Source organism: Dipodomys spectabilis, unplaced genomic scaffold (assembly GCF_019054845.1).
Source record: "Dipodomys spectabilis isolate Male_0828 unplaced genomic scaffold, ASM1905484v1 ptg000599l, whole genome shotgun sequence".
NCBI lineage: Eukaryota > Metazoa > Chordata > Mammalia > Rodentia > Heteromyidae > Dipodomys > Dipodomys spectabilis.
This window is the reverse complement of record NW_024871276.1, coordinates 1,136,006-1,148,653: the sequence shown is the minus strand read 5'-3', so window position 1 is coordinate 1,148,653 and position 12,648 is coordinate 1,136,006. Positions and strand designations below refer to the sequence as shown.

General features: G+C 54.2%; 1 protein-coding gene across 1 annotated transcript; it reads left to right on the top strand.

Moving 5' to 3' along the window:
- The first annotated feature begins 10,885 nt into the window (after positions 1 to 10,885).
- On the top strand, positions 10,886 to 12,402 carry CUNH11orf96 (chromosome unknown C11orf96 homolog). The gene is given in 2 exon segments (XM_042671093.1): positions 10,886 to 10,985; positions 10,987 to 12,402. Coding segments are annotated over 2 exon segments (741 nt in total). The 5' UTR covers positions 10,886 to 10,922; the 3' UTR covers positions 11,665 to 12,402.
- Positions 12,403 to 12,648: the final 246 nt, after the last annotated feature.

Sequence of the window (12,648 nt, the reverse complement as noted above, 5' to 3'; positions counted from 1 at the left end):
TCAGGGTCTACTTGACTCACATTAACTGTGAGTCAAGCTGCTGGTGATTCCTAATGATTCTGGGTCCCAGATTCTTGGGGCTCCATAGCTTTCTAACGGAGCCTGTGCACCCAGTCACCGGCACCAGAACCTGGGTCCATGTCACAGCAACCCAGAAAGAGTTAGGCCAGCAGTGAGCAGAATGCTCCTGTTGGAGGATTTCAGAGAAAATCCTGACAAAATGATGCATTCCTGCTCTGCTGGGAATATTTCTTCTTGAGTTCTGGCAGCTTTTTCCTGGCTGCAGAATATCTAAGGCCCACTTTGCCTTTTCTGGTCATAAACACTTGGGGTGTTGAATCTGAAGTCTTGATTACTTTATTTTGCTTAACGGTGCCTTTGAAAAAAGCTTGAGTGTTTCCATAGTGATGCATTCTGTTTGTTTAAATCTCTGTACTTATACACGATTCCACCCACACACTCCCTTCCCAGGGACTAGTATACAATTGCCCTTTCCCCTTGGGTCTTTGCTCATGAGAAGAGATCCACATATGACAGACACCCTGTCTACTGCCTGCTGCTGGAATCGCTCCTTCCATAGGATTCCTGTGTCTAGGGTCAATAGGCAAATGACTTTGATGTTTGTTCACTAGCTAATGGTGCCTTTCCCAGCTGGTTGAGTAGTCATGCGCCTTCTGCTATAAAAGCCTTCCCCAGCCTGTGACTGGAGCTCCATGCTGGGCTGGGCTGGGCTGTTAGTGCTAAAGCTGAGGGGGGGCAGTGTCAGAGATCAGCACCAGAAACCGCTGGAAAATCCAGGAGCCCAGCACCGCGCGTGTGTGATAGGGTCGCGAGGATGGTTTCTGTGGCCTCACTCCCCCTCTTGGGAGCCTGATGTCACTGTCAGCACAGGGACGCTGGTCCTCCTGTGCCCTTCGGGAGGATGATGTGTCACCGCTCTGGCAGAGCCACACTGCTGGATCCCGATCCTCCCCCAAAGCCAACATACGGGGAAACTGAGGCACCAGAAGGAGTTACCAGATGCCAGGCCCCAGGCTCAGCGGCCAGCCAGCCTTGCCAGCGGGCGTTGTTAGGGTCTGGGCCTCGAGTTCCCCCGCGTCCCGCCCGGGCCGGCCCGGGCCTGCCGCGGGCTGAGCTTTCCCCGGGCCTCTTCCCGGAAAGCAGCGCGGGACGGCGCGGGGCAGGAAGCAGGAGGAAGTGGTGGGCCGCGCGCGCACGCGCACGGGAGGGCCGCGTGATGGTGATGGGGCGCAATTAGCCACCCCCGCAGGAAGGGCGCGGGCGCGCGCGGTGACGCCGACGGCCTGCCTGCCTGCCGCGCTGCGCCGCCTTCCCCGCCCCCGGGGCCGGAGCCCCGCGCGGGAGGCGGGACAGGGGCCGGGGGCGCACACCGAAGCGGCCTCCCCGGGGGACTCGGGCGGGCCTCACGCGTGGCACACGCTCAGAAATACAGTTCCTTTGCGTGGCGCCTTTCCCACGCCCGCCCGCCCGCCTCGGCCTTCACCCCCGCCTCCCCGGGTGGGCGCAGGAGCTGGGCCTGCCCCCCCCCCTTCCTGGAGAGCGCTCCCAGGTGCCAGCCTGGCTCCCTGGCCAGCTCAGCTTGCGCCTGGGAGCCAGGCCACAAGGTCCCCGGGTCTTCGCTCTCCTAAGGCGCCATCCCTGGCGGAATCCAGGATTCCAAGCCCTGCAAGCAGGTCACCCCCCGACCAGGCACAGAGGCAGCCCCCGCCAGTCATATTGTTCGTTTGTGCTTGCTGGCCATTTCTAAACCCTGTACAGAACACGCTGGCCTGGAAGATTAAACAAGATTGTCAGGCTGGAATTCAGTTCAGGACCGAAGCTTTTATGTCTAGAGATTGTGTGTCAGAGGTAGTGGGGGACGGATAAAAGAAAGACACTATCCCTTCCCTTGCAGGATGGCATTAAACCAGCGTGGCTTTTATTTTCTTTTGCAAAATTAGTCCTCCTTACCAGAAAGGAGTATGTGTTCTTTGCAAGAAATTACAAAGATAAAAAGGAAAAATCATTTTGTAACTTCATAAGCCTTAGACGACAAGCTTTCCCATTTTGCAGTACATTTTTCTACACATTTGAGTACTCGAAAAAAAGAAAGTTATGTCATACTGAATTTATAGGTTAGCCTTTTCCTACTTATTTACATTGGTGCATGACAAGAATTATTGGGGGCATACAAGTTGTGTTGCTGTTTAGCCAGTTTTGTTGTGCTGGATATTTCATGGAGGTGGTTTGACTGTGAGTAACTTCTGACTTGGAACTCATGAGAACTGGCATCAGGATAGTAGTATAACTAACAGACAAGGCTCTGACCTCATTCATGCACATTAAAAGATGCTGAGTATGTGCCAGGTGCTGTACAGAGCTTTATATATACTAGTGTCTCACTTGGCCCAGGGACCCTGGGTGTGTGTGTGTATGTGTGTGTGTGTTGGTACTGGGGCTTTAAATCAGGGCCTGGGTGCTGTCCTTTAGCTTTTTCATTAGAGGCTGGTGCTTTACCACTTAAGCCACAGTTCCACTTCTGGCTTTTTGCTGGTAAACTGAAGATGAGTCTCATGGACTTTCCTGCCCAGTACAGCATTGAACCATGATCCTCAGATCTCAGCCTTCTGAGTAACTAGATGTGAGCCTCTGGCATCTAGTCTGAAGACAGCCAGATTCCAGAACTGTTTTTATCTCCACTTTACAACTGAGGGAAGCAAAGCACAGTCTTCTCCTTACCAGCGGCATGGCTGCCTACAGCCATCTTGTTGCTAGACCTTTGAGCACACCTATGACCATTTCTTAGAATAAATTCCTAAAAGTGGGGCTACAGACCCAGATCCGGAAGACAATATACATACTTTGAATACCTACATAACACAAATGGTTCCCACAAAGGGACACCAGCTTATCCTTCTCTCAATAGGGTTTGAGCATATCTAAGAAATGCCTGCCTTACATTGAACACTAGCTATATGCCTGCTTCACACTCAGTATTCCAGAAGCTTCTCTGCTCCAAAGAAAGCAAGAACTTGGCACATCACTGTAAATATTAGCATTATAGTTATATTTTGTGTCATTTGAGAAAATAAGATACAGTTGAAGAACAGCAGGACAAGGATGAGAGTAGAATGAAGAACTCTGTGAATGCTTCAGGAGTTAGCAGAACATTCAACACAAAGCAGTGTGGTGGTCAGCACTTGGAGAATGGGAAGGAGGACCCTGCAAAGTGACTGCTACAGGCTCAAGAACAAGGAGAAGCCCTAAGAGGCTTGTGTGGGGAGTTCAGAGCTGGTAGAGGGGAGGAGAGAGGAAGACGAGCCTGGATCAGGCCAAGAGCCTCCCCAGGCAAAGGACTTGGCAATGGGGAGCCATGAGGCTTGGGGTGGGGTGGGGAGCGGGGAACTTTAAGATGTGTTTCTCAGGATGGTGTGAGGGGCTGGACTGGTGTTAGGGAGACTGGCAGGAGCTCAGGATGGTGTGAGGGGCTGGACTAGACTTAGGGAGACTGGCAGGAGCTCAGAGCAGGTGGCTATGTGACCTGGCTGGGCACCTCTGGAAATGGTGAGCAGAGAGAGGCTAGATTTATGGTACAAGGGCCAGCCCGCTTCCCACTGAACAAGGGAAAACAGCAGACCCAGACTGCTGTGAGGGCGGCTGACCGTGCTGGGGGCCTGGCTCACTTCCACAGCCTGTTACATTTGTTGATCCTCACCAAGGCAGGCATGGTGCACAGCAGGCCTGCCCTGCCAACCTCAGAGACTGCTTCCCCCATCTCCTGCCTCCCATTGCTGGAAGGAGGAGGGGAGGCCTCCAGGCCTGCTTCCAGAGACGCAGGCTGGCCCTTCCCGAACCGGTGGCCTCCCACATCGGACCCACAGGAGCTGGGCAGCATGTACTCTATCTTGAGGGCAGATCTGGAACTGGGCAGTAGAGGGCTGATTTCCCACACCCCCTGCCCCCATGTAGCAACTCCCAAGCTTTCCCATTAGATAAGACCCCTCCTTCCCCCATCTCCTGGGAGGCTGGGAGAAGGGTGGATCCTGCCTTTCCTGTGTCTTCCCTACTGGAAAGTTCCTCGCCTCACAGCAACATATTCCTCCCCGCAACCCCCATCCAAGAGGCTTTGGCGGAACAGCAGCAGGCCAGGCAGGGCAGTGCTACGTTGCAAAGGTTGGTGTGGTAGATCTGCCTCTAGTCCCAGCTCCTGCACTTATTCCCGAGTGGCCCTTGGCAAATTTCTTTTCCTCTAAACTTGGGTTGTGGCAAGAATTCAGGGAAACACTGTCAGTCCTAGACCAGCAGTTCCCTAGGGGGCCGTGTGAAGTGAGGAAAACCCCGCCCCCACGTATACCTGTAGGTGGGGCTTGTGGGACTTCTGGGCCAGCCTCTGGGTGGCCAGATCCAGGACGGAACCTGGGGGAGGGACTAGCTAGTCTGGATAAAACCGGGTGGGGTGACAATTTGTCTCCAGGGTGTCATTGAAGCGGGTGGAAGGTTAGAGATCTGGGGTGGTGGTACCAAAGGAGAGGGATGGGAGGAGGAGAGGCGGTGACAGAGGCAGAGAAGGAACAGTCCTAAGAGGAAAGCAGGACAAGAAAGATCTGTCATAGCAGCTAAATGCAGTGATTGACTCCCACCCTAAACACCCTGCCCATCTGCTCATCAATGAACTGAATTTTCCCCATCTCTCTGGGAGCCACTCTGGGCAGCAGCTGGTAGGCAGTAAGTGGCTGAGGGTAAAAGCAGACAAATGAGGTCCAAGCCCCAGCAGCAAGGGCCCATCTGGGTCTTCTGTCTCTGAGCCCTGAACAGAGCCTTCTGCTCAAGGGGCCTTGATTTTCCCACCTGTACAGTACAGAACATGGCCAATGTAATAACTTCTTAAAGCCACAAAGCACCTGACAGAAGAGGCCCTGGGCAAGTCTTGCCTATGTAGCAAGAACTTAGTTCTGCCTCTATGGTCCTGGCTTCTGCTGCAGAACAAGGAGACTTGCCTTCCAAGGCAGAGATCCCTTCTCTCTCTTCCTCTCTCCTCCCTTCCTCTCCCTTTCCCCTCCCAGCTTAAAAGAGAGAACCCAACAGAGCTATGCTGAGCTTGAACTGGTCTCCTGGGTGGAAATCCAGGCAATAGAAGCACATAACATAAAATAATGTCCAGTGAGACTCTGGAGGGCCGCTGGGGATATCCATTCTTCTTTTACCCTTTCCACCTCCTCCATCCTTTCTCCAAAAGCTAAGGGGCCATGGCCTAAACTCTTCAGGGTACAGAGGATGAGGAGGAGTAGGAAGGCTGAGAGTTGGGGAGATCTGAGGGTTGGGCTCTCGAGCCAGGTCTTGGCTAGGAGGAGCAATATCTACGTTATTAGGCTGAGCATCCACCATGTGCCTGGCGCTGGGCCAAGTGTGCTTTGCACAGCTCACCTCATGTAAATCACCCTCCTTGGATCCTCTGTGGGGATCCCAATGCCATCCCTATTTTGTAGATGAGAAAATGGGGCAATGATGCCCTACAAGGGTCACTGAAGTGCTAAGGGTTGAAGCCAGACTCAGAATCAGGTTTGCTGGGCTCAGAAGTCACTGCTTTGGGCCATTCCCCTCCTGACGGGTCCACGCAGACAAGAACAGCACTGAGCCAGCGGGAAGTCAGATACCCATCAGTCACCTGGGCTGCAGTGTCAGCTCCAGCATCCACAGCTCTGTGGCTTCCCATGTCTGAGTTGAAGTCTCCCCAGAGTGGGTTTCACAGCACAGAGCACAGGAAGGCCATGGTTACCCTAGACAGTGCCATTTGGATTGATCTGCACTTTGGGCAATTTTGACCCTCTGTGTATGTGTGTGTGTCTGTGAGTGTGTGTGTGTGTGTGTGTGTGTTTGAGAACGTGGCACAAGGGAAAGGAGAGGGACAGTGACAAATACAGCACAGAGCTGGCAAGGCAATGACAGGCCTTTTCTGTGACCCTGACAGGACAGGCTCTCGGCTCCCAATGTGGCCACTCCAACCACCCAGCAGTGGCACGAGCCTGTGACTCTGGTATCCTACCCAGCTGCTTCTCCTCACTCAGAAGTAGCACTTTGTCTTGAACAATTGCGAGCTTAGAGCATTTTGACAGTTATGTTGGAAGGTTGCCATGACAATCCCAGCAAGTTCTAAGAGGAGGAGTCAGTATGAACAAGCAGAGTGAGCAAGAGAGAGGGTAACAGAGGGAGAGAGCAGAGAGGAACCATGTCCCCAAGTAAGAGCCCCAGTCTCAGGTGCCCCAGCCCAGAGTCCTCCTTCAAGCTGTGATGAGCTCAGCTCTAAACTAGGCCATGGAAGCAACGGGACACCCGCTGCTTGTATGCCAGCTGTGGAGCTGACGTGGAGGGCTGCTCTGCCTGCCAGGATAAATCCCTGGGAACATCAGGCTGGTGGGGCAAGGGAGATTCTTGAGGACTCAGAGAGAGGCACACCCAGGGGGACCCCCTTAGAATCATGCTGCGCCTCATGGTGGTGCCAAGACTACTTCTGAGCACAGCTTCCCCAGCCCAGCATCAGGGCCCAGTACTTCCCACAGGCTTCTTGAAGTTCGACCACCAGTGGGAGAATCATTGTATGGCAGTGGATAAAGTCTTGTGCCATTTGTGCCAAGTTAATGTCTCCTCTGTGACTTCAGCAAAGAAAGTAGCTGTTTGCTGCAGAGCTACCTTTTGAGAAGAGCAAATTGAAGATAAAAGAGGGGAGGAAACTAAACCAATGTCTCTTCATTGTTGCTCTTCCTGCCGGTGCAAGGGGAACAGCACAGAAGTATAGGGCAGGCACTTCCTCTTGGAAAATAGGTGGAAGTCATATCTCCACGTTCTCTTGGCAGAGGAGTTCAGGCAAGTGACACCCCTCACTGTAGGAGACAAAAGTTGGAGAATGTGACTCAGCGAGGTGGACAGCCAACATTCTCTTATCAAAATCTGCCCACTAGAATGGTGGCTCCCCTGTTTCCCTGGCCCTTGACTTTGTCTTTCGGGGGAAATTCTACCTTTTTTTTTTTTGTCGGTCGTGGGGCTTGAACTCTGGGCCTGGGCGCTGTCCCTCAGCTCTTCAGCTCAAGGCGAGCACTGTACCACTTGAGCCACAGCACCACTTCCAATTCTACCCTCTTTTATCATTTGATGATTTACTGTAGAGAGCTGCGAGAGGCCGCACCTGGAAGATGGCGCCGGCTTCCGCCCTCCGCCTTCCCGATGGCGAGTGCTCTCTGTGGTAAACAACTCCTTATATGGCTAAGGCAAAGAATCTGGCTTGCTTCTGCGCACCTGAACCTATTGGTGGATCCCACGTGGCGTATCAGGGTTGGCTACCCAGCGGGTACTTAAGGCTGTGGGGAATTTTCCCCGGGGTTGGGGTCAGAAGATTACTCAAAGGTCCTGAATAAACTGCAGAGAGAAGAGTTCGGTGTCGCGTCTTCCCTGCTGGTCGAGGCGGTAGCGACAATTTACAACCAAAGCGGAGTATTGAGGATCTGTGCACACTGAATGCTGACTTAGGCTTGAACACACACAGGCTTTTGCAACCAAGCCATGCAGAGAAATTCTTTTTTGGTGGTACTGAGGTTTGAACTCAGGACCTTATGTTTGCTAGGCTGGTGGAGTACCACTGAGCAACATTTACAGCCCTGTTGTTGTTGATTTCCACTTATTTTTAGGATAAATTCTTGCTTCCTTACCTGGACCTGAGCCTGAGTGTCAATCCATCTTTCTCTTGTCACTGGGATCACAGGCCCAAGCGATTAGCTTCCCTTCCATTGAGATGGAGTCCTACAGACTTTTCTGCCTGTGCTGTCTTGCAATAACAGTCCTCTCAACTCAGCCTCCCGTATAATTTGGGATGACAGGTGAATATCACTTGTACCATGCTTGAGAAAAGATCTAACCTCAACTTCCCAAGTAGGTGAGGATGACAGGCAGGAGCCATCACTCCCACTGCCCAGCCACACAACTTTGTCAGTGATAATTCACTCACAGACCAGTGAGTTTCACATCTATCCGGTTCTAGCCAGGCCCTTGGTCAAGTAACCACACCCACAGTTCCTTTCCTAACCGTCTCTTTTTCTTGCCCATCTCTTTCTTCTTGTTTTACAATGAAGGCTACCCTAAGGATTGTGAAATCAGAGATTTGGATCACAAACCCCTTGCTACAAATGCTTTGCCACCGGGTGTATTGGGAGCTAGATTTTGGCCCTATAGATAAGCATCGAGAGAAGTTCTGGGCCACAGAGCCATCATCTGATTTCCTGCTCGTCTGTGTCTTAAGTGACTTTCCAACCCCCAGGGCACCAGTTTTCTGGATTCTATTTCTGGCTATTTCTTCTTGTAAACTAGCCAATATCTTTCTTGTAATACCTTGCTAAAAGCAGTATCAAGTAGCCAACACATGCAAATGTTTTTGGCTCATTTCAACCATCTTTCTAGAATTATAGGCTCAGTAGGCATGTGGGTCCATCTTACAAATTATCCCAGTAGTGTTTGTGTAAGTGTTTCATCCCCTGGTAACAAAGGTCACCGGCTTCCCATCCGCCAGCATCTGTTTCCCTGCTGCACACTACCTGTTGGCCAAGCAGTGCCTGCCACAGCTCTGAGGTGATTATTTCACGGTAGCGTCGCATTTTTGGTACCAATTTCAGTATTAGTGAGACCATTGCTAAGGATTATTGTCCAAAGGAACTACAGGACATTATTGTTTGAAGGAATTACAGAGTAGCATGATTTCAAGCACTATGGAAACTGATACTTCTCTCATGGAATATGATTCCATGATGAGAATTTCAGGGCTTGGGGTTTCAGGTGGCTTTTGATGGACATCTAGCAGGCTGTCCCTCTTCCCGGTGTTCCCCTGTCAATCACTGGCCCCATCAAACACACGTTCAAACCAAACACATTGGAATCAGCCTTGATCTCCTCCCCCTGGACACACTGGCCCCATATCTTATCTTTAGACAGGCTCTAAATCTGACTATTTTTCCCCTTTATCTCCACAGACTCCCACCCTATTCCAGATCTTCAGGGCACTGAACCTGAGGTTGTATGATCATCGTCTTAGAATTCCTACTCTTCCATGACTTCTTGCTACAGCCAGAGGAAGTTCTGAAAAACAAATTAAAGGATGTAGTTCCAGGCTCAAAATCCGCCAGTGACTCACTAAACACCCCCATAGTGAAATTCTATTGCCATAGTATGGCTCCAAGGCCTTAGTGACTGTCCCCCACTTCTCATACCCAGGACCCATACTGCTTTAGGCACAGGCTTCCCAACCTTATTCTTGCCTTAACACCTTTCTCTAGAGGGCCCTCTACCCAAACAATCTCTTCTTACTTAGTCTCATGGCTAGCCCATTTGTCCTACTCCAGACTGACCAGTGTAGTGGACAAGACTGAGGTCTCAAGACTCACACTCTGCCTGGGTTCAAATCTCAGCTTTACTACTGATTAGCTGTGGTATTGGGGGCAAGTTGTTTAGATTCTCTGTGCCTTGCTTTGCCCCACCGTCTACAGTACGACTCCTTGTTACCCAGAGGGGTTGGGAAGATGAAATAAAATAGCTAACATTTGCACTAAGTGAATTGATGCATACATGTAATCAATGCTTGGCACATTACTTATCAAGTACTTAGTGGTGCTATTATTGTTCTTTGGGTGTCAGCTAAAAGTCACCCACTCTGAGACGCCTCTCCAGGTAACCAATGCAACTTCCCTTGGCATCTCCCCGCCCCCCCTCCACTCCTGAGGCTTGAACTCAGGGCCTGGGCACTGTCCCTGAGCTTTGTTGCTCAAGGCTAGCACTCTACTACTTGAGCCATAATGCCGCTTCAGCTTTTTCTGTTTATGTGGTACTGAGGAATCAAACCCAGGGCTTCATGCATGCTAGGCAAGCACTGTACACTAAGCCATATTCCCAGCCCCCTCCCCCGTTGACATCTTCTCTATCTCCTCTAGGGGCCCCTGGGCACTGGGCAAGGGTTCCCCTGGGGGATCTGCTCTGATGGATGTGGGGAGGGGGGAGGTGAGACAGTGGGATTTTGCTTCCTGTGTTACCCTCAGCTGGGTGCTATACCCTGGAGCTTTCACCCTGGAGTCTGTTCCACAAGCTTCCATCTTTACTAGAGGACTAGTTAATTATCCCCTCTAGGCCTGCCTTTTCTTATGTAAAATAGAAAGAATACTAATTAGCTCACTGGGCTATTATGAGAATGAAATAGGATAATATATGTAAAACGGAGCTCACTGGCTGGCTCCGAGTAAGCTCCCCAGATGGTAGTTATTATTGTTGTTGTTGTTAGTGCCATACCCAAGTGCCATTCTTAAGTGCATGAATGGGGGTGCAGGAGGGACTCGTGCGGAAGGGGGCAGGGGAGAAACAAGATATCCTGGGAAGGAAAGAACCAGAATGGAATAATGGGGGTGCACGTGTGTGTGTGTGTGTGTACGCGTGCGCCTGAACAGTGGGTGGTGGTGATGGTGAATCTCGGCTCTAGGGAGCCTGGCGCCCCGGCTCTGCCAGCCACCCGGACAGCTCGTTGCCTTTTGCGCCCTGGGCGATCGTCGGTGGAATAGCGTCTTAAGTGTGAGCTTTCTGGGGTTAGGGGACTGAGAAAGGGGAACTGCGTCCCGTGGCCGCTTGGGCTGGTGCAGATGGATGGCGAGAGGTCCGGAATACCCGTGCCAGCTCAGCCTTTGGCAACCCCGGAGCCGGGTCCTGCGCTCAGCTCCGCGGAGCCGCGCGCTCCAGGGGCCACGGATTCTCCCGGAACCCGGCGGGCGGGGCTTGCCTTCCGGAGCCGGGTTGGGAGTGGGGGGTGGGGGGCCGCGGGGCGGCGCCGGGGAAGGGGCCGTTACTTTCCCAGAGTGGCGGGGCGACGTCAGGCGGAAGGGCGCGGGGCGCGCACGCTTTAAATGGCATTCGCTGTCATCCGAGCCCGCTGCCGTGTGGGCAGGAGCGGGCTATATAAGCCGCTAACCCGGGCCACCGCGGGGCAGACGGCGACGGCGGCGGCGAGCGCCTGAGAGCGCAGCGGAGCAGCAACTCCCCGGAGTCCCGCGTTTCTCCCCCTCCCTGCCCCCCACCTCCCCCGGCGGGTCTGTACACCCGCCCTCCCTAGGAGCTCCGGCCCGGGCCCGCGAGGGCCGCCGCCACCCCGCAGCAGATTTGGATCCCCAGTCCGGCGATCCCCAGGCTGCTGCCTCCCGGGGGGACCCGGCGCAGCGGCCGCCCGAGGAGAGTCCCAGCGTCCCGCCGTCCGGCCCCGCAGACGCCGGCGGTGCCATGGCAGCCGCCAAGCCGGGAGAGCTCATGGGCATCTGCTCCAACTACCAGGCGGTGATGCCGCACTTCGTGTGCCTCGCCGATGCGTTCCCGCAGCCGGTGCGGCCGGCCAAGCTCTCCAAGGGCAAGGGCCGGCTGCGGCGGCCGCGCCAGTCCCGCTTCAAGACGCAGCCGGTGACCTTCGACGAGATCCAGGAGGTGGAGGAGGAAGGGGTGTCGCCCATGGAGGAGGAGAAGGCGAAGAAGTCATTCCTGCAGAGTCTGGAGTGCCTGCGCCGCAGCACGCAGAGCCTGTCGCTGCAGAGGGAGCAGCTCAGCGGCTGCAAACTGAGGAACAGCCTGGACTCCAGCGACTCGGACTCGGCCCTGTGAGGGGCGCCGCCCGCCTGGTGGGGGGAGAGCGCGCGCGCGCCTCCGCGGCCTGCCGGGGGCCCCCCAGTCGGGGCGCATCGGGGAGAGGACCCGCGCCCGGTGCTGCGGGGCGGGCGCGGGGGACGGGCACCCTCCCGAGGATCGGCGATCGCTGCCCCTTTGCGCGTCTGGACCTCTGCCCCGCGGCGAGCTGATGGGTGCGCGCTTGGTTGCGCTCGCCCAGGCCACGGGGCGTGGGGAAGGGAGTCACCCCCCCCCCCCAGCTCGCTCAGCGACCCCGGGAAAGGGGCTGCTTTTCTTTGCCCTTGTAAATGTTTATTTTTCAACTCTTCCCGGTACGGATTCTGCTGTGAGTGTGTGCGGCGGGGAGGAGGGGCGGGGCCCGCGCCGAATCCGCCGAGGGTCGCCGGGGTCGCCTCTCCGCCACCCTTTGCCGATGGTTTGCGACTCCCGATTTTGCGCACCGCTCCACGGTTACCCTCCCCTCGCGCCTCCCCCCTCCCTCCAGCGCACGCCCGTTCACACTCACGCCGACACTCGCGCTGAACACTTTTATAATGGTCAGACGGGCCGATGGGACTTGGGGCGCAGCGAGGCTGCTGCTGCTGCGACCGGAGGATTGATATTTATTTTTGCACTGCGAGAGCTGAAGGTGTTTATTTAACGATCTTTTTACCTGGATATGTCTGTGAGGCTCCCGAATGGAGACAAATAAAGTCAATATATTTGCACAGTGAATTATTTCAGACTCTTGACTTCTTGAACCTTAGGGGCCCAGGTTCCCAAGATACAAGGATGGAGGGTGGGGATGGATAGACCCTGAAGCAGCGCCGAGCCAGGTTCCCAAGCAGGGAGGAGGCCCAAGTGCAGGAAACGCCACAAACTTCAGTGACAGCCCTGGCAGAATTCTTTACCTGCTTCCCGGGGCCGGAGAGCCTGCCTGCCACCCCCCAAGTCTGTTCTCCATCGCCAGCACCCGGGATG